This window comes from Parasteatoda tepidariorum, chromosome 4 (assembly GCF_982258835.1).
Source record: "Parasteatoda tepidariorum strain Cologne lab strain chromosome 4, Ptep-v5.0, whole genome shotgun sequence".
Taxonomy (NCBI): Eukaryota; Metazoa; Arthropoda; class Arachnida; order Araneae; family Theridiidae; genus Parasteatoda; species Parasteatoda tepidariorum.
Window position 1 is genome coordinate 56,354,757 of NC_141758.1, and position 27,927 is coordinate 56,382,683.

Here is a 27,927-nt window from a genome sequence, read left to right on the forward strand (position 1 = left end):
TAATAATTTAAAATCTGTTCATCAGCCATTAAATCGCACAAACCACTGCAAGTATGAGTTCGGTACATTTCAGCATAGTAGGCCACGAAAGCATTGAAATTCTTTACTTCTCTAACGTGGGATACGATATAAGAAGCTTTCCAATTCTCCATTACGAGCTGTACTACTTCCTCACGCACCTCTCGAGTCATCACTTGAATATTGAATAATATATATGCCATTGTTCGAAAAAGGCAAACTTCGTCATCAATGATTGATGACAGTATGCAACACCATAACACCGTTTATATATAAAATTTCTTCTTCCATTTTAGAATAGATCAAGAATAAATCTTAAGTAATTAACTTCGTAACTAAGCTTTTAATTCTATAAAATTACAAAATTATTCTGAATGAATATTTCATGTATAACTAACTATTCAGCACTAGTTAAATTATTCCTTAAAACAACCAAATAAATAGCTATAGTATAGCATATCGATAGATCTTCGTGTTTATGGTGTCACATAAAAAATTATATTTATATATTGAGAATTTGAACGTGCTTTACTAAAGTTACGAAATTATCATGTCTCTTTTATATGTGTCATTATTTAGGCTTTTTCGCGTCGATTTAGTTTATTTTTTGTGTGTAGCACAAATTTTATTTGTATACGCTAGATATTAGATTAATAATATACACTGCTCAAAACAATTAAAGGATATTGAGGTTGTGGGTTGATCTTGCAGCTGGAGAATTTTTTGAATGATTAATACATTATCGACAGTCATAGTATGTTAGATGAGATAAAAATTATATTTGTTTGGCAGAAAAAATGCGTTTTATTGAGTATTTGAAGAAAAAAAAGCAATTTGTGCATATTAAAAAAAAATAAAAGGTGTTTCCTTAAAAGATAATAATTTTTAGTAGAGGTTATAGTTTCCTCGGACGGCCAGCAACGTTGAACATCTCTGAGGCATCGAATTAATGAGGTTATAAACAAAGGGCAAGGGTATTCTATCCCTCTCCTCCAGAAAAGCTCTTTGCATTTCTTGAAGAGTTTATGGGGGTGGTAGGCGTCCAGCAATTTGTCTGCTTAGAATGTCCCAAACATGATTTATCGGGTTCATGTCAGGAGAACACGCTGGGCAGTGATTCCTTTTTCCAAAAGAAAATCATTCACCAAGTTAGCACGATGTGGCCTGCAATTGCCCTCCATTAACATGAAGTCATCTCCAATTGCTGCAGCGTAAGGGACTACAATAGGTCTCGGGATCTCATACCTATTTAGGCGACCGTCCAGAGCTCCATTTCGAATGATATGGAGATCGGTGCGACCATCAATGGAGATGCCAGCATAGACCATCACTCCCCCACAGCCAAATGTTACACATTCGAAAGCAGGATTGTTTCTAGTACCACGTTCCCTCCAGATGAAAATACGCCTATTGTAAGGATGAACAGAAAAAAACGGGACTCGTCAGAGAAAAGAATATTGAGCCATTCATTTCTATTCCAGTTCACATGCTCTGTTGCCCATTCCCTGCAGGCGCAACGGTGCCTTTCTGTTAACGGGACACACATCATTAATCGGTGATCATAGATACCTACAGCGTGAAGGTGGTTTCGGATAGTTTGTGTCGAAACTGTGGTGCCAGTAGCCGAGCGAAGGTGTTGTAGAAGAATTGTGACATTCATATTTAGGTATCTCCGACCATTTAGCGTTAAATAACGGACTTGAGCGTTGTTGTGAGTCTACTCGCTTGCCCTGATCTTCAGCTTGCATTTCTAGTCTCTAAAAAACGGTTCCAAATCCTGTAAATCTAATTTTATGAAAATAAAATGGCTTCTGCTACTTTGGCTTGTTTTTGGCCCTACTCTAACTGGCCAACAACTCTCCAAGCTTCTGATTCGGTTAAATGACTTCGTTCAGACATCGCACTCATCGAAATCACGCTCTTAATGCATGAGGATCATTCTTTTTCACTTTGTCTTACAATAAGTTCAAAGCCAAATGCTATTCGCTGCCACTAAAGCGTCGTCTTCGGTGTCAAATTTGCATACTGTGAAGTTTGAAGATAAGAAAAAATTGCATTTGTCACTCTCTTTTTAATTAAAAAAAATGTATACCATTATTCTATACGAGACTTACCATATCCTTTAATTGTTTTGAGCTATGTAGTTTAATTCTGTGTAGACCTTGTTTTGTTATGATTATTACACACGGCCATCTGCAAGTGACGCTATCGTAGGTAAATCATAGCATTTCAGATTCGGAAGCCAATCAGGTTCGACACACAAGCATGACGTCACTTACAGGTATCCAATTGAATCTAATTTTAATCACGTGGTTAAGCAAAATCACTGCACTTCTTCTCGAGTTTGAGAAATGAAAAATTGTTTTGCTATTTTAACGAGTCACCCTTGTTAATCACCACGTTATTTAGATTATCAGTAGAATAAGTGATTTCTACGTTTTAGCGGAAATTCAGTAATTTTTTCGATGCTAAGAAAAAATTACTCTGCAATTACCGACATAAGTTTTTACTCCTATAGAAGTGATGTATTGATTAAATACATATATCTACATTTAATATCTAGGCAATATTAAGATCAGAAAAATACAACGAAGATTTTAAGATCAACCTTTTAAGTTGCAATAGAATCCAATAAGTGTCAAATAAAACTTCACGTAGCTTTTGAACCATACAAAGTAATCATTGGAGAATAAATAATCAACGAGTCCCTCTATGAAGAATTTCTGTAGTCACGTTGAAATCACTTGGGATTTAGTGTAATGCCGCCTTTAAGTGATCAATCTATCCAGATTCGGAATATCAGTTTTAATTAATGTCTCTTGCACTTGAGAAATTTAATTAGACACTTTTGAAGCATGGCAGCAAAGCTTATGGGAGTTAATGTCGGAGATACTCTAGATGATTTCTGTAACTACCAAACTCTTAAGTTACATATTAGCTGTTCAGTTTCAGTCTAACTACATTGCATTTAATAAGTCAAAACTTTTGACATACACTGTATTTTATAACCTAATATGATTTTCATGAAATGTAAATTAAGTTGTTTTATGCTAAAGGAATACAAAAATTCCAAACAAATAAAGTTATTCTGAATTATTTTCGAATTTACAAGTAGAGTATGATTGTATAATTAAGCTTGTTAGAAAAATTAAGATTTATATGAAATAGTTAATAAATCTATCTTGAATATTAAAGACATGTATCTAAAAAAATAAATCTCCACCCGTTCTTTGTCTATAAGTAGAAGACTTTCCAATAAAATAATATTCCAAATCAAGTTTGTATTTACAGGTATTGCCTTCTTATGCAAGCTCTTGATAGGGGAAAAATACTTTAATAAATAGTTTTTTAATCACTTATTGAGCCTGTTTCACTATAATCGACGCACAATTTACATAAATTAAAGTTACATAAATGTTCTTAGTTGAATGCTTGAAATATCGAAATACCGATATTCTAAATGATTTCTGCAACAACCAACAAGTTATTATTTACTTTAAGCTACATATAAGCTGTTAAATTTTAGTAGCTAAATTACACTTAATAAGACGAAAAATTTTTGCCATAAATTCAATTTTATGATTGTTTGCTCATAAAATGCAAATTCAATCGTTTTCCTCTGAGGAATATGAAATTTCCGATTAGAATACTATTCTGAATTATTTACGGTTCTATATGCAGATATTTTTTTGCTTACTTACGGTTTGAATAGAAAGTTACCTTTTTATGAAGCATTTGCCGATTCTGTCTCAAATGCTAAAGATATGTATACTTTAATAACTGCATTTTAGGTCCAAATATAATTGTCATAAAATACAGTCTTTCCCACTTTTCATGTCATTTGGTAAGCAAGTCTTTTATTAATATTTTCGTTTTTAGAAATGTATTAATATTAAAAAAAATAATGCAGCTAAAGATTTTTAAGAAAAGAAAAAAGTTTTCTGATATTTTTTTCATTCTCAAGGTTTTCCTTCTTTCTAATGATCAATTAATCTTGTTTCCCCAATTTGTTCCAATGAACAAACAAAGTGATCTAGAGGGCATTTATATTACGAGAATTCATTATTGTTCGTTGTTCTAAGACCATTACCGATTTAAGTAATGCGCAATATTTTCATTACATAATTGTTATTGTATACGTATGAAGACAGAATCTTAGTTTCAGCGTTTTTTGAGAAGTTCTTTGTTCTAATGGATCAACTGTTGAAATATTTTTCTTTTTGAATTTAATAGAAATATTTTCTACAAAAGTTGAAAAAATATTATTATTGTATTATAAAAATTAAGTAAACTAGAAATAAATATGTAATAACTGAACAAGCTAGCTCATTTGAAGAAAATTTTAATTTGTAATTGATATTAATTCGGAACATTTTAAATTCAAGATTATAAACTTCAAAGTTTCAAATTTATATGGTTTATTTCTAATCAAAAAAATGTTTTTTCAAAAGTTTAGTTAAATAATTCAAATATTTTTAACAAATTATTCGAGCAAAAACATAGTAAAATTGTTTCAGAAAATGGCATCTAATATTTAAAAAACAACAACAACTTGTTGTCTTGCCTTTTCAGACAAACTTTGCCTAACGAACCCAAGATGTCACAGTTGTGTTTCATTTTCGACTTAGTAATATCGTTTTGCGTTTGGTGCCGTCTAACCGATTCCGGCGTCTGTACCATTAAACTCTTCATTTAACTAGTCTTTTTTTTTGCATAAATTCTAAGTATATTTAAATGTTTGAAAGGAGTTTTTTTATGAAAAATTTGTTTAACCTAACCCTCTGATTTATATTTATAATCAGAGTTCTATTATTGTATTGTGATCCCATTTCGAACTGTGTTTGAGAAACAATATCATATCGAGTTTTCCGTCCTCGGAAGTATGGGGTACTTTACAGGTTCATCCCTTAAATATTTGTTACTTATATAACTTGAAACGGTGTTTTAACGTTAATTAAAATGTTGTATTAACGTCATGTTGTAATAATGTTGTATAAATGTCATGACGTAAATCTGGGGTAATATTCTCCACGGAGACAATACTTTTTATTATATACTTGAAGTATTAAACTTGGAACTACATTTCTCTCTATTGACATTATAACCATCAAAACTTCTACCTTAAGCGTAGAAACTTGAGGCATTAGAAATTAGGTTTATGACAATAAAAATATAAGAACATAGACATTAATAACGCTGTATAAAAGGGTGCTTTGTAAGTCCTGGATACGTAGATTATGTAGTGACACGCCGCAATCTTGGTGACTGTAACTCTCTTGTGGCAGCAACTAGTAGTGTAGAAATACGGAGTTTCTGTTCTTAAACACCACTTTTTATTGATCAATATTTTCATATTTTCAAAAATAATACAAATATTTACTATTTATTCTTTAATTTTTTTTAATTTATGTTTTATTTTTAATCTATTCAGTAAAAATATATCTATAAGTTGAAACTTTCTCATTTCTTCTTTCATAATTTGCTATAACTTTTCTTTGCTATAACTCTTTGAAATGTTTTGCAGTCTGTATTTTTATGAGGTTCTAAAGGTGGTATGATTTGGGGACTTCAATCACTTTGCATCAGTGTTCAAAGAAAACTGCTTTTTTTTGGCAAATAGTTTTTTTTCCTCAAATTTTCCAATCTTTTTCTTCCTAATCAATACCAATTATTATTTGGTCTTTTTTGATAAAGAAATACTAAAACTCCAAGTAGAATTAGTTAAATTTGAAATTAAATCTTAATTAAAATTTTAGATGCAAATAACGAATTCTGGAAATATTTTAAAATTTACTGTCTAATTTTAAAAATACTGAATTAAATAAAAATGTGTTTGTCAATTAAAATATAAAACATATTATTAATATTAAACCAATAAATTCTCTTGAATATCATTAATGTTTTCGAAAAAATTCAATTTTTTTCAAAATACAATAATCTTATCTTTAGTTGTATTATTTTATCATGTTATCGAAATTACCAAATGAGACTTAAAGCTATTTAACTTATATAGATTCACTAAGATTTAGCTATATTATTTGAGTATTTATAATGTTTTATGGTAAATATTTTATTTTAATAAATAATTCTTGATATTCAAAAAAAAGCATTTTAATCTTATCAATCTGAGTAGTATATAAAATGAAAAAAATAATTGTATATTTTACGGAATTTGTACAAAGAAGATATTCAAATTGTATTAAATTTGATTCGTTAATAATTTTATTAATGAGTAATAATGTTAATAAAAATCTTTAAAGATGAAAATATTTGCCATAATTGTAAGTTTATTGAAATAGACACATGTTTCTTTTATAAAATAAAACAAAGCAATTCAGATTTTCAATATAGACATTTCTTAAAAAATAAAAGGCAAAATTCTACATAAGAAAACAAAATAATGAGCAATTTAAAATAAAACGCAGCAATTATTTTTTTAGCTTTTCAAAATGTAAAATTTCTTGTATTCAGTATCGCTTGGAGTTCATTTATCTCTTCCAATTCTATGCAGAAATATTTTCCGTCTTTCTTATTGCGATATGCAACAACAAAGCGATATAATTTAAAGCCTAATTTTGACTTAATAGAGCAACCAAATGCGCAACAACCTGTCCTTATTGATTTAAAAGTATGAAACAGACTAAGTAAAAAGAAAAGCGTAAATAGAAATAACAGATCGAGTGCAATGATACTTTACAGCTCTAACCAATCAACAAAATGGCAACTGTTTCATCATGCGATCGGAGACAGTCAATCAAAATCGAATGCGGTACAAAGGTCGCAAGGAAACAGACGTTACTTTACTAAACAATCTAGGCTTTATTTAGCATTACGGAATTTTTGGTAGTTCATCATCTGAAATCTAAAGAATCTTTATCATAAATTAGGTATTTACAAGGTAATTAGGTATTTAAACTAGTGATTCATAATAGATATTTGGAAACTAAGTTCTTTATAAAGTCGGTGGAGCCTAATTCCAGTTTAGCTCAATAATTATGAAACGTGGGTTTCAGAAAAAAGCTTATAGTTAAAAGAAAAGCAGTAGACAAACTTTGTGCAACGTTTTGGGAAATAAAGTGCTGCTCAAAATATCTGAACTTTTCAAAACATTTTAAAGAGGTGACTTTTGACTCGTCAAGCAGACGATATAGAAAGAAAAAAAAAGATTTTTCGTCCTTTTAAAAAATATTATGCATACTTTTGCCAATAGTTTCAAAGATTTTAAATACAACGTAAAAAACTGAAACATAAAAAATACATGTATTTTCTTTATAACTGTTTTTATACTGAACCTATTAATTCCATATTTCTTTCGTTTTCTTCCTCCTGCAATACAACGAATTCATTTTTAAATCAGAACGCGTTCAATACTTTTGGATAAGTACAAAATCTTGTTGAATTTATAAGTTACTCACTGGAGCGGGGGCATTTATTCTTTCCAAAAATTCATAACATTTTTTTGCTCCAACGAAAGCAACATCTCCAGCTTTTGATATGCAAATATGAGTATCTTTGCTTGGAGGTTTCCTCTTCCGCTTATGAATTTAAGAGACTCGAGAAAATCGTTTTCTTAGTAGAAAAAAATCGGAATGCTGAGTCAGAATAAATACGGCGAGTTTCTCTTCAAGAAAACGATAATCTTCGACGATATTTTTCCTTCGAATTTCGTTTAACATAATATTTGAATTTAAAGATGTTCTGGTAGAAGGAAAAAATTATTCTCTAAGCTTATTCGCTATTTGGGATATATGCCGAATATATATCGGAGCGAAAAAATGAATACTAGGAATAACTATTTTTAATATAATTTAAAATTGTGGCAGCGATATGGTTCTTATATTGAACTCATATCTTAAAGTTTAATTCTCGTCTGCAACTTATTGAAAAATGTTTTCAAAACTTTTATCAAAGAGAAACGTCGTTTTCTTGCAAATACTTCTGTATTTGAACAAGAAGTCATAATTTTACGTTTGAGAGTTTGGAAATTTCGATATTAGTCGAATAGATTTGTAGATTTTGTAAGGAATGTATACATCATAGCAATGAAATTAAGTGAAATAAGGAATTCGCTATCAGGATTTATATTTACTTTTGAGAAATCTAAAATAAGTTTTTACCACAGGCGCTTGATGAAGCTTTACATGCATTTGGAGGAGCGAGAATAACTTTTAAAATTCAGCTTAAACGAACTGAGTATATAATTTTTTCCTTTAAGAATAAAATAAAACCAAATGTTTCTGATTTCTGATTTATAACTCGTATAAAATATTGATAAGGTTGATATGCGAAGGTTGGACCAATTATTGTTGATTTTGCTTGCTGAAGAAACTAAAGATTTATTTGACATTTCATATTAATTTTACGAAGCATAAATACATATTTAATCTTTTACTTGGTTTCAATCATTATATCGTATAATAATTATAAATAAGTAAAGTATTGATTCAAGTTATTAATTTTCGAATTTCAGTTAAAAAATAAAAAAACGTAGAAATCATATAATGACTATGTACTGGTTGTCCGAAAAGTTTGGAAATGGCCAGATATCTCGAGGGGTACGCAGAATCTAAAAGTCTTGTCATAAATATTTTTAAAAAAATGAATTCAATGAACTTAACTCGCTAACCTGACCCCTAGCGTTTGGCGAGAACACTTTCAATTTCTTAAAGAGGAACCAATACTTTTTATTGCAGATATGATCTTTACAGAAAGGAAAAAAACCAAATTAATCGAAAGGGTTTTTGCATTTTGGTTCTCCGATGGCGCTGTTTTGGAGAAATGAAAATAATTTCCAAATATTTTTAAGGAAAAGATATCCCGAGAAATACGTATGAAACTAAAGTGTTTTATATTTTGAAAAGATTATTTGAATTTCATATTTTTATATGGTGATACCATAATCGAATCCCCTGAAATTATATTTTTTAAATATAAGTTTTGAAACTTTTAAATAATATTTTTAATACAAAAAATTATGATTAGTTTTTCTAGTAATTTTGGCAATTTTTTAACTCGTACAACTAATCTAATTAATGGGGAGTGAAACAAGCCAAAAAATAGATTCGAATCATACGCATTAAATTTCTTAAATAATAAGTCCTTTATTAAAAATCAAAAATTAGTTTAAAATCAGTAATGCAGCAGAATCAAATTACTGATTTGAAGCAACAGATAAAAAAAAATTATGACTATTTAAGTGTAGAATAAAGGAATACCATTGAAATCAACGAAAACTTCCCTAGTGGCAGCAAAGGATTTTATTATTCATATTTTAATAAATAAGGGTTAAAAGAATTTTATCTACCACTAAACAAAATTTGATTTTTTTTCTTCGTATTTTTTGTTTTATTTTATTGATTTTGAATTGGTGATAATTATATGATTCCCGAGATTCCAACTACTACGAATTCTTCGTTGTTTCAAGAAAAAAGAAAACTTCCCTAGTAGCAGCAAAGGATTTTACTATTCATATTTTAATAAATAAGAGTTAAAAGAATTTTATCTACCACTTTTTCTTCGTATTTTTTGTTTTATTTTATTGATTTTGAATTAGTGATAATTATATGATTCACGAGATTCTAACTACTACGAATTCTTCGTTGTTTCAGGAAAAAAGAAAACTTCCCTAGTGGCAGCAAAGGATTTTACTATTCATATTTTAATAAATAAGAGTTAAAAGAATTTTATCCACCACTTTTTCTTCGTATTTTTTGTTTTATTTTATTGATTTTGAATTAGTGATAATTATATGATTCCCGAGATTCCAACTACTACGAATTCTTCGTTGTTTCAGGAAAAAAGAAAACTTCCCTAGTAGCAGCAAAGGATTTTACTATTCATATTTTAATAAATAAGAGTTAAAAGAATTTTATCCACCACTTTTTCTTCGTATTTTTTGTTTTATTTTATTGATTTTGAATTAGTGATAATTATATGATTCCCGAGATTCCAACTACTACGAATTCTTCGTTGTTTCAAGAAAAAAGAAAACTTCCCTAGTAGCAGCAAAGGATTTTACTAGTCATATTTTAATAAATAAGAGTTAAAAGAATTTTATCCACCACTTTTTCTTCGTATTTTTTGTTTTATTTTATTGATTTTGAATTAGTGATAATTATATGATTCCCGAGATTCCAACTACTACGAATTCTTCGTTGTTTCAAGAAAAAAGAAAACTTCCCTAGTAGCAGCAAAGGATTTTACTATTCATATTTTAATAAATAAGAGTTAAAAGAATTTTATCCACCACTTTTTCTTCGTATTTTTTGTTTTATTTTATTGATTTTGAATTAGTGATAATTATATGATTCCCGAGATTCCAACTACTACGAATTCTTCGTTGTTTCAGGAAAAAAGAAAACTTTTCTAGTATCTGCCGAAAGTATTTTAGTATTTATATTTTAAAAATTATGCTTTAGTTCATTAAAACTAGAAAAAATAAATCATCAGAAACTACGCAGAATCCGTAGAAGTTGGAGTTAATTTATTTAATTATTTAATTTATTTGATGTGATATGTATTACAGAACAACACTAGTGTAACTCTAGTGTAACGTTAACAAACATACCAAACCAAAATTCTTATGGTTTAAAGAAAAACTAACCATACAATTTGAAAAAGGAAAATTTTTATTTGATATTTGCGCTTTTGCCTTATGTGATATTTCCGAAAATAAATTATTTTATAATTCGAATCAAACCTAAATGCAATACTTAAAAAACGCATTTTTTAACTTCTATTTTTATAAGAGTTGCATTTAGTTTTTTAATATATTTTCAATGTTTGAACAATGTTTTAAGCTTAAACAACTTAAATTTAAAAATAAAAAAAAAATCAGAGAAAAGACGTAGTTTGCGAAATCAAACATTAAAGCGATATTTTTTGCCTATCGTTTCAGATTTAAGAAATTTTTTATTTTTCCAAAATATGTTTTTCAACTTTTTATCAGAATTTTATCAAACATACGAAATAATACTATATCGTGTGTTTCTTCAAATATTTTTTTCTGTCATATATTTTAAATTTTGAATAGAGGAATGGATAGATTAAACTACGATATGCAAAGTTACGAATATTTATTTTTTTAAGACATGTGTGTCGTTTGAGACACAAAAAAATTGTATACTAATTTATTTACTTATATTTATAATGTATTTCTTTATATTATATTTATGTGGTATAATGGGAGTAAAATGAAGTTTAATTTTAGAGTTAAACTGAAGATATGTTGACTTTTTTTTCTTCTTGAAAGTTATGCTTTATATTTAGAGATGAACCTGTACTTGTGTAAAATCCCGTCACTCATTTTCAGAAAAAACCGGAAAAAGGTTCCTTACAACAACATTTTTGGTCAACAATGTAAAACCCTCTATAAAATACATGGTTATTGCTTTTATATGGCAAGAAATTGTATTTGGCGCTTCTTCTTTCGGTCTAAAATGGTCGATGGGCTTTTACTAAGTACCGGGATAGGGGACATAGTAGGGGGATGGAGCGTTTTCCTCCCATTGACGTGAACCGGGTTCGAATCCCAGGAGGTTTCTAACCAGGGAGGTTTTCGTGGTTTTCCTCTCACTTTATATAACGTCAATGCGGGTTAGTTCCATCAAAAAGTCCTCCACGAAAGCAAAATTTCTCCCAATTCATGATCCTGGATTTCCCTTCTATTCTTGAATGGGTTCAAAATTACAAGACTACGGAGTTTAACATTGGTAGTCGTAAACTCAAATTTGGGTCGGCTATTCAACGACGGTTATAAGACAAAACAAGAACTGAAGAAGCTATATAAATTGCTCGGCTTTTTTCTACTATTAGAAATTTTTTAAAACTATTTTTAGTTTATTTACTTTTGTTTGCTTTTTGAACAAACGAAATTTAAATATTTGCCACAATGTCACTTTACAAATGTACTCTTCGTCCCCCCCCCCTGTAAAATAGTTTTACCGCTTAACTCTATGGCAATAAGCAAAATAGAAATAGTATATGGGTTGAGGAAGTTAACCAATCAAGACTTTCCCCGGGTCATTGCATGGTTATTGATTTTTAGGCTTCCCAGCATTATAATTATTGTTTGTTTTTTTTTAACATCGTTCGTTCATTTTTCTCTTTTTTGATTTTTTTGATATATTTAAAAAATGGTAAACGTGAGGAAGACTCCTCACAACTTTCATTTTAAACGTTAGAAAAGAAACATTAGAATCGATGCTTGTAGCTGTTTTTTCGGAAGAGTTTTGCATATTTCACCATTTTACTTGAATAAGTAGAAACCCTATTTAAAACAAGTGTTCGCACCACTGTGGGGTCCTGTCCAGAAACCCTGGTTAATTTTTTATATATATATAACGTCGTTGCCGAGTGGAAGGATTAAAACAGGTCATAGGTCGGGAAGGAGGGTACAAAATTTATTTATTAATTATTAGACAAGAGCAGTCATGAGAATGAGTAAAAGTGCATACGAAAAGTTGCGCTCCTTGGTTATATGTTAGGGAAAATCTTGCAAAGTAAAATCCGTAAAATGTCTTAATTTAGGGAAAGAGGGAAATCTTAGTAGTTGCAATTGGTTTATGAAATAGATCGAACGTTTCCCACACAAGAGCAAAGGGAAAAATATCCTACTCTTAATTAAATGCATACTTCAGCCAAAAATGGATTTAAGAACAGGATGTGGCTTTTAAAAGTGTGAGAAAGTATTTCGTTTAGAATAATTAATTAGGATAAAGTTTTATAGCAAAGAAACTAACATAAAAAGATTAATTTAAGCTTTTTATGTTACATATATATATATTTTTTATCGTGGATCCAGTTTGAAAATAAATGATAACGCGCCAACTGGAGACGTAACTAAATAAATTGAACCACTGGAGTATTTTTACTTTCTTAAAATTATCTTTTAAGCAAACCCAATTTTTAATCACTGCGAAGTCCAGTAATATTTCTTGAATATGTATTTTTTTTATTCAGGAGCCAATCAGATTCGACACACACCCGCGACATCGCTTTCAGGTATCCAATTAAAGATTTCAATTCCATGCTTAGGCTTTCTCATTTCTTTTCTTCGAATTATAAGTTTCCAATTTAAAGTAATTTTAACTATCTCATCCAGTTTATAGGTTACTAGCATTAATGGATTAATATCCTAAACTTTACATTCTACTCGAATTAGGAAGTTAAAATAAATTATTACGCTTGAATTGGAAAATTAATTAAACTTGGTAATTAAATAATTGAAACTTGGTAAAATCTTGAACATAAAACAAACATATTTTAAATCATTACATATTCGAGCAATATTTTTCTATTAACCTCTAGGTTTAAATTAATCCTTTTGTAATATTTTTTCAACATCTACACATATGTTTGTTAAGAAAACATAATAAGTTTTAATCATCGCGTCGGCAAGTAATATTTTTCTATTTCTTGTCATTAAAATCTGAAATTAACCCATTCAAACAGCTGCCGCGCTTTTATTTTATTCTCAAAATAAAGATTACTTTCAAATTTTCAGTTAATTAAAATATTCAAAATTAAATCCGTTTTCAATATAATATAATAAATCTCCTTAAATGCTTAATGAGTTTTCAATTACTTTCAGACCGCCGTTCTGGAAGTCCAAAAATAACTCAGCCACTTAACGACGAAATATTATGTTATTTTCCAAGTAAAATACCTATAATGCTTCTCGGGCACAAAACTAATAACTATTACTCAAAAATAAAATCTTAGATTGCTTCTAATATCCACTTACATTTGTTCGAGCGAAAGATAGAGTGACCTGAAGCTTTTCAAATTGTTGAATGTAATATCTATAAGCTTGTTTATGCTAGAAAACGGGATATTTTGGCTTGGTTTAGAGAGCACATTTAATTAAAGATCTGTTGTAGAAAATCAAACATTGCGACTTTGGAATTTTCAAGAGCTTTGCATAGATAAATTCATTTCCGATATTTAATGGAAAACAGCTATGACTTTTACGAAATACACATTTTTTTTAAAAAATAAATTAAATATAAGGTGTTTTTTTGTTGTTGATGTTGTTGTTGCTTAAAGCGATATAAAATGAAACGAGCTAAGTTATTAGATTTTATTTTGTTTCAGATTTTGTAAATAGCTTTCTTAAAGAAAAAACTTACAACAACAGTCTTAAGACAGGCTTGTTTTTTTAGACAAAATTAACATATATTTTTGTTTTTTATATTTTTTACGTATTTCGAACTTACTGTTTAAGGAAGAAAAAAAAGGAATTTCGCATATAAACATTTATATTGTTTCCTTATCCCTTGCAGAATTTTTATTAAAACATATTTTAAAACATTTTTTAATTTTTAATACTATATATTAATATTTTTAATATTAAATTAATTAAATGTATTTTTAATATCAAATGTATTAGAGGTATGTATTAAAAATATATTAATATTTTTAATACTTTTTTGCCTTAATTAGGGTCAAAATAAGTGAAAAATATTATATTTAGCATTTTAATAATTTCTGGTGTGCCTGGATAGCCTGGTCGGTAGGGTGCTGAGCCCATGTCCGAGAGTTCGTGGGTTCGAAACCAGCCGGCCGAAGACTCTCCGTGTAGTAGATGGTAACTGATGCACGTTAAATCTGTCGAGTCGCAAAGTCCTCGATGTTCCCATAACAAATCAATACCTCTGGGGGGTACTGGATTGGAGATCGATCGCTCGCTGATTCAGGTCAAAATTATGATCTGTGGATGAATGAATGGATGCATGAATGGGTCCACTCTATAAAACGGATGTAACGTATGGTGTGGCAAAAGTCGAATTCCTGGCCATAGATGGCGCCACTGGAAAACAAGAATAATTGCACCCCTCTGCCTAAACAGGCATACGAAAGCAATAATTTCTGGTTATGCAATACAGCATGAAACACCGATTCTTTTTCTGCGTTAAAGGTAAAAGCTTCTAAACACGGCTCACTTCCTAACAAATAATTTTTTTAAATTTGCATTTATTTAGATCTAAAAGAAACAGTTATTCATCATTGAAATTTCTTTTATTTACAAACCCAATTATTGATAAATATTTGAATATAAATTAGATTTTTTGGGGGATTTTATATTTCAGTACAAGTATAATTCCGATAACCCAATAATTTTCTTAGCAACTATTAAACTGTTTTTACTAATCAAAAAATACCGAAATATATTTTTACTTGTTATTAGAGCATCAGATTATTGCGCAGTAGTTTCTACGAAATACTGAAATATGAGGTAAAGATGTTCTTACTCCTAACCTCCTCGCATTTTCATGCTTGAATCTAATAAATCTTTTCAGTAACACTAATTATGAATTCCACGAAAGTCTCGCTAAGAAAAAAGCTACATAAAATAAAATAAAAAAAATCTCTCCTTAGGTATTGTTGCTTTTTAAGCAATCTAATAAAACTGCCTGTTTTATTAGAATTTATTGTATTCCGGATTTCACGGCATAGTTTCTGCGGAGTTGTTTATGTTTTAGTAAAAATCATATATATTTTTAAATGAGTTTTACTATTTGTTGTGGTTGTTTCGTTAACTTTAAACGTTTGTGGTAACGTTATTGTTTTTATAAGTTACGAAAGTTAATGGTATAAATGTTTCGTGGAAAAAGTGGTCACGGTTAAATTTGTGGATGCGATAATCTGTACTCTGATGCAGTAATGTAAGAAAACAATAATTATAATCTTTATTATGCTGTTGTTGTTGTTGTTGTAGTTATTTACGTCGCACTGGAGCTGCACAATGGGCCGTTGGCGACGGTTTGGGAAACATCCCTGAAGAGGATCCGAAGACATGTCATCACAATTTTGATCCTCTGCAGACGGGATGGCACCCATGCTTCGGTAGCCCGACGACCTGCAAGCGAAGTTGAGCACTTTACGGTAGAACAGTTTAACGAGGACCAATACCGCACACCCTCGGTCCCTACGCAGACTGATCCAAATGGTCACCCACCCGCACACTGACCGCAGCCAGTGATGCTTGACTTCGGTGGAACCGTGTCTTAATGATCAGTCCACTGCGGGACACCTTTGTTACGCAAAGTCGTATTTTTTTGTTAACTATTTCGTATCGTACCTATCGGCACTGTTTCTACAGGGTTGTCACAAGCGACTAAAATGCGACTATTTTCGGCCTGAGGCGACAATGGCTACTTGTTTTGCCTGAAAAGGCTAAAAAAGCAACTAGGAGACTATTGGGAGACTTTTCTGTGCTACTAGTGATGTTTTCCCCCCCTTTTTTTTGAAGCATAAATTGGGTTGAACACATTGAATTTTTTTCTTAAAAAATAAAAATTATTAAAAATTTTGAATTGCAAATTATAGTCATATTTTTTAATGCTCTCAATTTGCACAGATTTCATTGTAAGTCTATTTTGTTTCTCGATCGCCCTCTCAACAGTTATTGCTGCGAAATTCTGCATGATTTTAAAAATCTCAATTTTTAGTACGATATTACGATGCCTGATTTTTGAATATGAATAATCACTTTTCACAATATATATATATATATATATATATATATATATATATATATATATATATATATATATATATATAATTTGCTAAATCAATTATTGATAAAAAAGAAAAATTTTTAGAAAAAGGTATGTTATTTTAATGAAAAAGTATTTTGTTTAATGAATTCTAGTAGTTAAAAGTATTTAATTTTTATAGTAATTTTTTTGATACAAAAATTTAGTGCGAGAACACTAACGTTTATATAAAAAATTTCATATTTGCTACCAACTTGACTAAATGGATCATGGTATATGACAATTGAGTCTTTTAATAAAGTTTTAGTCATATTATTGAAAAATATTTGTTCCTCTGTAGGCAACTATTTTCACAATTTTCAGCAACTATTCTCATGCTTTAGGCTACTAAAAGTAACTATTTTGCTGATTTTTTACTGTTTCGACCCTGGTTCCAGTGTATGATCTAATTTGTTGTTGCATTTTGTTCTAAATAACAATTAATAAAAATGAGTTTTTAAAATTTTAAAAAAATACAGGTTTTTCGCAACATTGTAAAAATAACGTATGAAAGCAAAGTTAAAATGTTCTGCCAGATACGAATGTTTTTATTTTGAAATATTTTATATTTAGTTATTTTTTTGATGAAAAGTATAACTATATTTGTTTCGGAGCTATTTGGCACATTTTTGTTTTATGTTGAGAAACTTTTTTTGTTCAGTGTATGCTTACTGTAAAAGAACTCTTTCTGTAAATAATATTCGGAAGTATGAAATTTGAAGTATCCTGACAGCTTTGTACGTTTTTATCATAAAATATTGCGAATTAATTAGAAATTATAATTTTTGACATAAAATTGGGAACGTATTCTAAATCAAAATATTGAGAATTATTTGTTCTATTCCCCTCCTAATAAAGTTTATTATAACTAGTTTTTGAAACTGAAATACATATATATATATGCTATTAAATATCTGATTAAAAAAACCTCATTGAAAAACAACATGTAGAAAAAATACATTTTAAATGACTTCGCAGCTAAGCTATTATTTTATAATTCCTGTTAAAATTAAATCATTATGAACTAATTTTTTCAGTTTTCGTTCTTATAATAATATTTTTTATAATTTAGTTCTTAATACTTCAGAGAAGTATTTGTTCTCTCTTCGGTAACTCCGTTATTTGTTTATTCAGAGTTGAGGCTAGTATTCTAGGCCTAAACTATTGATTTGTAAATGCGTTGTTGTATTAACTGCACATACGGAGCATGGAAATGGAATTATGGTGATTCAATCGATGATAATTAATCGCACCAAAACGCGAACTACTAATTCCGACGCTGATGCTTCTCAATCACGCGAGTGTTTGTCAGTAGGCGACAAGTGTATGCAGATGAATCGTTCGGTCATTAACTTCTGACCTACTCATTGACTCTTCAAAATATAGTCAATTTCCATACATATTATTATTTGTCATGGTAATGTATGTAGTTTGATATAGGGAATAAGCTCAACCATTGGAAATGCGTTTATTTTTTAAATTTTACATTCTTAAATATTATGATGTTGCTTATGGTTCTTTTCCAAAAATTTACTTCAAATATGTTTCTCCAACGCAATTTAACTGTGTGTCGATCGTTTGTTTCCCGATTTTCAGCTAGAAAAGTTCCTAGCCTAGTCTAAATTTGTTGGCTGAACTGGATCAGTTACTTATTAGTTTGTTACGTATCTGGCTGAACTGGATCAGTTACTTATTAGTTTGTTACGTATCTGGCTGAACTGGATCAGTTTCTTATTAGTTTGTTACGTATCTGGCTGAACTGGATCAGTTACTTATTAGTTTTTTACATATCAGGCTAAACTGGGTCAGTTATTTGTTAGTTTGTTACGTATCAGGCTGTTCGAGTATCCAAGAATGGATTGTCACAAAGAAAATTTTGCTTTCCTTAAAAATTTAATACCTGATATGTAAGCAACGATAAAAGTTTTCGATTGCGCTAAGTCGCAAGTTCGAATTTTGTCTTTTCAAAGCGAGAGTTCCTATTGCAAGAACTCTAGTCAAAGTTCCATTTTGAAATTTTATTTTATTTTATAACAGCCGACTCGATTCTGAATTCACGACTACCAATGTTCAACTCCGTAGCTTTGTAATTTTGAACCCAATTCAGAAGACAAGGGCAAAAATTTTGCTTTCATGAAGAACTTTTTGATGTAACAAACTGGCATTAGCGTTACATGGAGAGAAAAACTACGAAAACCTCCTTGGTTAGTCTGACGGCAAGGGGACTCTAACCCCTGATCCGTCTACCACTGAGGATATTTTACGTCAGCACTGTGACAATTTCAATTGTGCCCAATTTCATCAATTTCTCCGAAACTAATGAAAATTGCATTAATTTCAGGATTCTCTAAAAATTGTCTCAATGCATCTACACCAGTCTTTTTTTTAAAAAATAATTTTGCTATTTTAAGTCATACAAGTAAGAAACATTTTTTGAGTTTAGCCTTAACTGTCAGGAATATAAGTTTATTTCCCAGCAGATGCAATTATAATAATTAATTTTAATATCAATTAAGATAAATTATATACTTATAATAAATTATACACTTTTAATAAACTACATACTTATAATAAACTACATACTTATAATAAACTATATACTTATAATAAACTATGTACTTATAATAAACTATATACTTATATAAGTATATAATTAGTTATTACATTTATTGCAGATATGTTGTTATCGTAGGTCATTAATGCAAGAAGTGCGATAGCTCTTGTTTTCCAATGGCGCCATTAGTGGCCAAGAATTTGACTTCTGTTGCATCCATACGTCACACCCGTTTATAGGACGGACACATTCTTACATCTATTCATTCATCCACAGATCGTAATTTTGACCTGAACCTGAAAGCGATCAATTTCTAATTCAGTACCCCGAGAAGTATAACTTGTTATGGGAACATGGAGGAATTTGTGAGTCGACGGATTTAACATGCACCAGTCACCATTTACTACACGGGAAATCTTCGGCCTGCTGGATACAAACTCCCGTTCTTGCGAACGTGAGTCCAGCTCCCTGTCACCCTGGCTATTCCGGCCTTGCAACTATGTAATTATATAAAATAAACATATAAAATATAATAAAATGATTTTTGCTGCAATATGCGCAGCATCGGACCCAGGAAAAGGTTAAACATATGCAGGCATTAAACCGTTAAGGGTTAATATATTTCGAAATAAAATTCAAAATACAAGAACGCCTTCTTCAATTTGATAAATACAATAAAAATTTAATCGGGAATATTTATTACAAATATGAAAACTTTATAAAGCGAAATTGTAAATTTAGCGTTCATAATATCTACAAGTTTTTAAATTTCCTATTTTTTCGCTTTGATCAGTAACGAACGCAGTGTTCATGTAGCAAATTTAATATTACCTTCACCCTCTTTATAGCAGGTAAAGAAAAATTATAATATAATATTTCTACAATAAAGTGACAAATTAATAAGTGATTGTTTTATCCTTAATTAAAATTGACTACATGTTTACATTCTTTTCAGAAACCCGTTTCGAAAATTTAATTTATTTCCCTAAGGTTTCAGTTATTATTTTAAAGTAAAATATTATTTTATTTTTATTTTTTTCAATATATTTTTTCTCGAAAGATGAGTTAATCTTTATCAATGTCATAAATTGAAAGGAAAGTAGTTTATCTTTTAGTAATTTTCTAAAGTGGAAGAGAAATTTCTTTTTTTCTCCACAAACTCGGTTTCAAGAGACGTGAAATCAGTTCATTGAACTAAAATGATTGATATGCTGTTAAAACTTGTCCAAATGCCATAAAAATAAAATGTATTTGATTGTGGAAAAATGTTGCCGACCGATATATACTTTTTAGATATCAACTTTGGACAACCTTTCTGATAACATTATTTTATTATAAACTTTTATGTATGTGCCTAGTACAAAACGTTTAATACAAAACTTTCTTTAAACACATAACCTTTTTGAGTAAAATATAGTAAATTTCAAACAATCCTTTCAGACGTGTATAAAAATATTAATGAGATAAAATATTTCTAATATTTATCAACTTTAATTTAGCTTAAGTTGGTGTTTTTATATATATTTTTTTTAAAAAATCAAGCAATTTGATTTAAATTCGATATTGTTGCTAAAAATCAGATTTATTTTTCAATTTGTAAAATTCTTTAAAGTTTGTACGAATTTAATGCAATTAAGAAATTAATAAATTGTGTATAGGCCTAATACAAAACGTTTAATTCGAAACTTTCTTTAAATACATAAAATGTTTGAGTAAATTGTAGGTAATTTCAAACAATCCCTTCAGATGTGTATAAAAATATTAATGGGATAAAATATTTCCATTATTTATCAACTCTAATTTAGCTTAAGTTAGTGTTTTTATATATTTTTGAAGAAAAAATCAAACAATTTGATTTAAATTCGATTTTGTTGTTCAAAATTAGATTTATTTTTCAATTTGTTAAACTCTTTAAAAAATTTAGTTTATAATTAGTTAAATTTTATGAATTTAATGTAATTAAGAAATTAATAAAAAATTGTGTATATGCCTAATACAAAACGTTTAATTCAAAACTTTCTTTAAACACATAACTTTTTTGAGTAAATTATAGTAAATATTTAACAATCCTTTCAGAAAGATGTGTATAAAAATATTGATGAAATAAAATATTTCTACTATTTATCAACTTTAATTTAGCTTAAGTTTGTGCTTTTTTTTACATATTTGTTTTGTTAAAAATTTGATTTAAATTCGATTTTGTTGTTTAAAATCGGATTTATTTTTCAATTTTTTAAACTCTTTCAGAAATTTAGTTTGAAATTAGTTACATTTTGTAAATTTAATGTAATTAAATTGCAATTTACTGGAACATCATATTAAAAGACAAAATTGCTTTCTACTAAATTACAAAAATGTTTATATATATTTGATAGTTATAAATTAAGCTAGACAAATATTTAACTAAACAACAACTAGCTGAAATTAATAAGAAATCGTTTAGGTCTTAATACCTATAGGCTAAACCTATGTACTAATTTGAATAAAGCTAATTAAGAGTTTCGTAAACCAGCTTTAAGTTAAAAAAGTATAAATAATATGACTAATTAGCTTTGAATTGTTTTTAAACAAGCTGAAAACGAACTCTTCAATTTAATTAATTTTTTTTGGGGTTCGAACTACATGTTTTTTCAATTACGCAGTTAAAGCTCTGACTTTAACGATTTTATCTACTTCAACGAACTCTGTTTTTGCGATGTTTAAAACTCTTTTGACATTTTTTCCCCGCAGTCTACCCTTGCTACAATTTAGTCATGCGTTAATTAAAAAAAGAGGAGAAATATTTATTTTCTTGTCAGCGTATCCGGTCTGTCGACGAAATAGAATTTCTAAGTAAATACAAAGTTAGCGTAAGAAAGTAATACATATGTAGGTACTAAGTTGAGCTCTTTCTTTTTAGATGCCGAAGTAGTCGATTCCGATTCAAAAAAATTTGGAACTGCCTCGTGGCATATACGTATTTTATTAGAGTTTTGGGGATTTTATTTCAAGAACAAAATGTGAAGAAAAACTGTATAAAAATATCCTATAATATGCAATAAAATTAAAATTTAAAATTCATACATTTTTTATTTAATTATTTAAAATATCCAAAAAATTAAATTTAATTAATTGAATTTTTTTAAAAAATATATATATTTTTTGATTTATAAGTTAACTTTCTTCTTAGCTACATTTATCTAAGTAAAAATAGCATTTTCAGGCATTAATTTACACAAATATTTTGGACATTTCTTTATTATAAAAATATTTTTACTAAAATGGTTTGTACGTCTTTCAAAATTTGAAAGTTAATTTTAACCTAGGAATATTTCTCACAGAAATTATAATAGCCTTAGATAAAAAAATATTTTCTTTTATTTATTATTTTTTTGTTAATTTCTATTTGTTATTTGTTCTTTTATCTACTCCAACGAACTCCGTTTTTGCAATGTTTAAATCCCCTTTGATATTTTTCTTTTGCAGTCAAATCTTGCCACAGTTTAGTTATACGTTAATTAAAGAAAGAAGAGAAATATTTATTTTCTTGTCAGAATATGCGGTTTGTCGACGAAATGGAATTTCTTAGTAAATACAAAGTTATCTTAAGAAAATAATACATATGTAGGTACTAAGTCGATCACTTTTTTTTAGCTACCGAAGTAGTCGATTCCGATTCAAATAATTTTTTGGGCTGCTTTATAGCATATACGTATTTATTAGAGTTCAGGGGATTTTATTTCAAGAACAAAAGGTGAAGAAAAACTCTGTAAAAAAATATACTACCATATGCAATAAAATTAAAATTTTAAATTTATAAATTTCTTATGTAATTTTTATGAATAGGTAGATAGACAGTTAAGTATTTATTTATAATAATTTTGTATAAAAACTAAGAAAAGACATTTGTATGAAGACTAATAGAAATAAAAACTAAGTAATTATTCAGATTTATTTTTTCTTTTCTTAAACAGCTGTAGGTATTTTGAACAATAAATAATGCTATGGTGTTGCATGCTGTCAAACAACGTAATTAGAATTTTTAAAAAAAGCGCCAAGCTTTGTAATAACTTGCTCAAAATGTTTCAATTCAAAATATATAGAACTTCATATTTATTTGGGGACATATTGTTCTATAGGAACTATTAAATGTGCGAATTTTGAAAGCTAATATATTTTTATATTATCTTTTTAACGTTAAGAAATGAGCTAAAATTTCTGCATTATATATAGAAAATTAGTGTACAATGCTTTGTAACCAAAACACCGTTATGATGTGCTTTTTTTTTATTTGAAAATAACTACTTTAGTGTGAAGAAGATAAATGACCCAATTAATGGCGAATACTTGAATAGTTTTCTTATTTTCAATTGGGGGATCAAGAAAAAGTTAAAAAAAAGGTATATTCTGAAAAAATAATTTATCGTATCTGATTTCTTAATTCAAAAATCGTATGCACTAATTAGTAAACATTTTGTGTCTTTAAAAACTATTAAGTTTCCATCTTAGTGCGTGTTCTGTTTTTTCTTTAGTTTGCGCACTGTACAGATAATTTATGATTGTAATATTAACTTATCTTAATTTTTATTTATCTTTTTATTTTAGGTAAAGGCTAAGAAATGGTATTGAACATTGATGGAATACTACCAGGTAATAATTTTATCAATGTAATACAAATTAAACATTGATATTACGACATTTAAAAAAACAATAAATAAAAAAAAAAAATTTAAAAAAGAGGAGAAACAGTGACACAGTGAACCAAAAAAATATTAATTTTGTTGCAGATTTAAGTAATACTATGGTTTAGAGGAGATTGTAATCGGCAACAGTGTACGCGTAGATCAAATATATCGGGAAGATTTTACTGTGTAATATAAACACCCTTACAAAAAAATCCTGTTGGTCGATCTACTTCCCGCTTAAGTGCAAATGCAGTAATTACGACTAGTAGAAATTTGGGAAATATAACAGCATCTATCTGGAGAAAATACTAGGCAACAGCTTGATGTTCAAGCATATTTGAAAAATAGTAGCTTATATTTGTATTGCTCAAACGTTTCATTTATACTGATACTTCTGAAAAACATTTCGTGTACTTTTATCTAATAGTATATGGATATTTCAAGTTTTTGCAATTTGATATTGTTTTTTAATAATTTTAAAACCATAACCAAGCATTAATAATAATAATTATTCTTTTAAAAAATATCGCACTTGCGACTTTTAATTTTTCACAGGAAATATAATCTTTTCTTCATGTTGATATTTCATATTTATGACTAGAAAAAAAACCCAAATGTTTTTTTTTTAGTATGAAAAGAATGCATACATATTTAAACTTCGGCTTAAGCGTACTACATTAACATATTTTCAATTTAAAAGATTCGTAAATGTGATTATTTTTAATTATTCATGGTGGATTAAGAGACTCCATTATAATGCTAGTTTAAAGAAGACGTTACTCAGTCTAGAAAAATACAAGTGACAAATGTTTAAAGAAATGATCTAAACTTGCTTATGAAAACGTGCTCTGAAATTTAATTGCGTTTTAGCGAAATATTTTTTTTTCAATTACGATTGGCTATTTGGTTGTTATTTGCGTTTTTGAATTTTCTTAAAAAATTGCCATTTGAGCACAGTATTTTAAAATGTCGTCGTTGTATGAAACTATATTGCATACAGTGCGCAAAAAAAAAATGTGTATAGCTTTTGTTTTAATGATCGGCTTTTATTGAACCAAGTGGCAACCTTAATGGTTCAAAGGGGTGATCTCAAATATGATAACTCACTGTTGCGAAATCTGAAAAAAACGCACTTTCTGTATAGAAATAAACTTTTTGCCGGATTTGGATTCTTGACTTCAAATAGGTAGAGGCGTAGCAGCAAGCTGGAAAATATGGTCACAAAAATTTAGTCAGGAGAGCTGTTGAAAGCTTGGACCTGAAAATGCTGTCTTACTTTTATTTCATTTTGTATTTTATAACCGTAGTTGAACAGCCAACCCAACTTTGGGTTAGCAAATTTTGAACCCAATTTTGAATCCAATACAGAAGACAAGGTAACTTGTGGATCAAGTATTGGGAGATATTTGCTCTCGTGGTGAACTTTTTTATGGAACTAACCTACATTTTGCGTAAAATGGGTCGAATTTTTTAATTGTTAAATGCTTTTGATTTGCTCTAAGAAAATAAGTACATCGATAATACATTCCTTTCTTTTGAAATAACATCCATGTTTCTCGAGTGCATGTGAAAGTGCTGCCAAAGTGATTGTCTATTTTTCTTAATGACTAGTTTAGATATTAGTTATGCGTGATTTTGTATACGTAATTTCTGTTAACGCTCAGCTGCAGCCACAGGGTCATTTTTATTGCATCCATTGACGGACTCCGCAAAGATTTGCCTCCATCAAATTCGAAAACTTAGTGCTAGAACTATGTTTATTTTCTAAACTAACGTTAAAAGTAGTTGTGCTAGAACCAAGTTTCTTTTCTAAACTAACGTTAAAAGTAGTTGTGCTAGAACCGAGTTTCTTTTCTAAACTAACGTTAAAAGTAGTTGTGCTAGAACCGAGTTTCTTTTCTAAACTAACGTTAAAAGTAGTTGTGCTAGAACCGAGTTTCTCTTCTAAACTAACGTTAAAAGTGGTTGTGCTAGAACCGAGTTTCTTTTCTAAACTAACGTTAAAAATAATTGTGCTAGAACCGAGTTTCTCTTCTAAACTAACGTTAAAAGTGGTTGTGCTAGAACCGAGTTTCTTTTCTAAACTAACGTTAAAAATAATTGTGCTAGAACCGAGTTTCTTTTCTAAACTAACGTTAAAAGTAGTTGTGCTAGAACCGAGTTTCTTTTCTAAACTAACGTTAAAAGTAGTTGTGCTAGAACCAAGTTTCTTTTCTAAACTAACGTTAAAAGTAGTTGTGCTAGAACCGAGTTTATTTTCTAAACTAACGTTAAAAGTAGTTGTGCTAGAACCGAGTTTCTTTTCTAAACTAACATTAAAAGTAGTTGTGCTAGAACCGAGTTTCTTTTCTAAACTAACGTTAAAAATAATTGTGCTAGAACCGAGTTTCTCTTCTAAACTAACGTTAAAAGTAGTTGTGCTAGAACCGAGTTTCTTTTCTAAACTAACGTTAAAAGTGGTTGTGCTAGAACCGAGTTTCTTTTCTAAACTAACGTTAAAAGTAGTTGTGCTAGAACCGAGTTTATTTTCTAAACTAACGTTAAAAATAATTGTGCTAGAACCAAGTTTCTTTTCTAAACTAACGTTAAAAGTAGTTGTGCTAGAACCGAGTTTCTTTTCTAAACTAACGTTAAAAGTAGTTGTGCTAGAACCGAGTTTCTTTTCTAAACTAACATTAAAAGTAGTTGTGCTAGAACCGAGTTTCTTTTCTAAACTAACGTTAAAAATAATTGTGCTAGAACCGAGTTTCTTTTCTAAACTAACGTTAAAAGTAGTTGTGCTAGAACCGAGTTTCTCTTCTAAACTAACGTTAAAAGTAGTTGTGCTAGAACCGAGTTTCTTTTCTAAACTAACGTTAAAAGTGGTTGTGCTAGAACCGAGTTTCTTTTCTAAACTAACGTTAAAAATAATTGTGCTAGAACCGAGTTTCTCTTCTAAACTAACGTTAAAAGTAGTTGTGCTAGAACCGAGTTTCTTTTCTAAACTAACGTTAAAAGTGGTTGTGCTAGAACCGAGTTTCTCTTCTAAACTAACGTTAAAAGTGGTTGTGCTAGAACCGAGTTTCTCTTCTAAACTAACGTTAAAAATAATTGTGCTAGAACCGAGTTTCTCTTCTAAACTAACGTTAAAAGTAGTTGTGCTAGAACCGAGTTTCTTTTCTAAACTAACGTTAAAAGTGGTTGTGCTAGAACCGAGTTTCTCTTCTAAACTAACGTTAAAAGTGGTTGTGCTAGAACCGAGTTTCTCTTCTAAACTAACGTTAAAAATAATTGTGCTAGAACCGAGTTTCTCTTCTAAACTAACGTTAAAAGTAGTTGTGCTAGAACCGAGTTTCTTTTCTAAACTAACGTTAAAAGTGGTTGTGCTAGAACCGAGTTTCTTTTCTAAACTAACGTTAAAAATAATTGTGCTAGAACCGAGTTTCTCTTCTAAACTAACGTTAAAAGTAGTTGTGCTAGAACCGAGTTTCTTTTCTAAACTAACGTTAAAAGTGGTTGTGCTAGAACCGAGTTTCTCTTCTAAACTAACGTTAAAAGTGGTTGTGCTAGAACCGAGTTTCTCTTCTAAACTAACGTTAAAAATAATTGTGCTAGAACCGAGTTTCTCTTCTAAACTAACGTTAAAAGTAGTTGTGCTAGAACCGAGTTTCTTTTCTAAACTAACGTTAAAAGTGGTTGTGCTAGAACCGAGTTTCTCTTCTAAACTAACGTTAAAAGTGGTTGTGCTAGAACCGAGTTTCTCTTCTAAACTAACGTTAAAAATAATTGTGCTAGAACCGAGTTTCTCTTCTAAACTAACGTTAAAAATAATTGTGCTAGAACCGAGTTTCTCTTCTAAACTAACGTTAAAAGTAGTTGCAAGGAATCGCAACAAACTTTTTTCTTTTTGCTGCCTCTGCATTTCTTTATGGAATAAGGATGATGGCAAGGGTAAAATTATAAAACTAATTAATAGAATAAAAGTAATTAAAAAACACATTTCTTTGCATGAGACTTTTATTGTTTTCTTGGTTGAATTTTAATTTAAAAGAAAAATAAATGATAAAATGAGTGATTTAAATGAATGAAAAATTTGTCAAGTATTTTCGAAAAAAATTCAAAATGACGAAATGGAGATTATACAATATCTTTTGTCCATATGATATAAATTCAA

General features: G+C 29.1%; 1 protein-coding gene across 4 annotated transcripts in view; it reads left to right on the forward strand.

The window, feature by feature from the left end:
- Positions 1-27,927, forward strand: part of LOC107440650 (uncharacterized) — a 189,690-nt gene that overhangs the window by 101,891 nt on the left and 59,872 nt on the right. For all 4 annotated transcript variants that reach the window (XM_087161162.1, XM_087161165.1, XM_087161163.1 and 1 more), the window contains one exon: positions 23,695-23,739. In XM_087161162.1, the coding sequence (XP_087017288.1) occupies positions 23,709-23,739 (31 nt within the window). In that variant the 5' untranslated portion in view covers positions 23,695-23,708. The remainder of the gene's footprint in view (positions 1-23,694; positions 23,740-27,927) is intronic.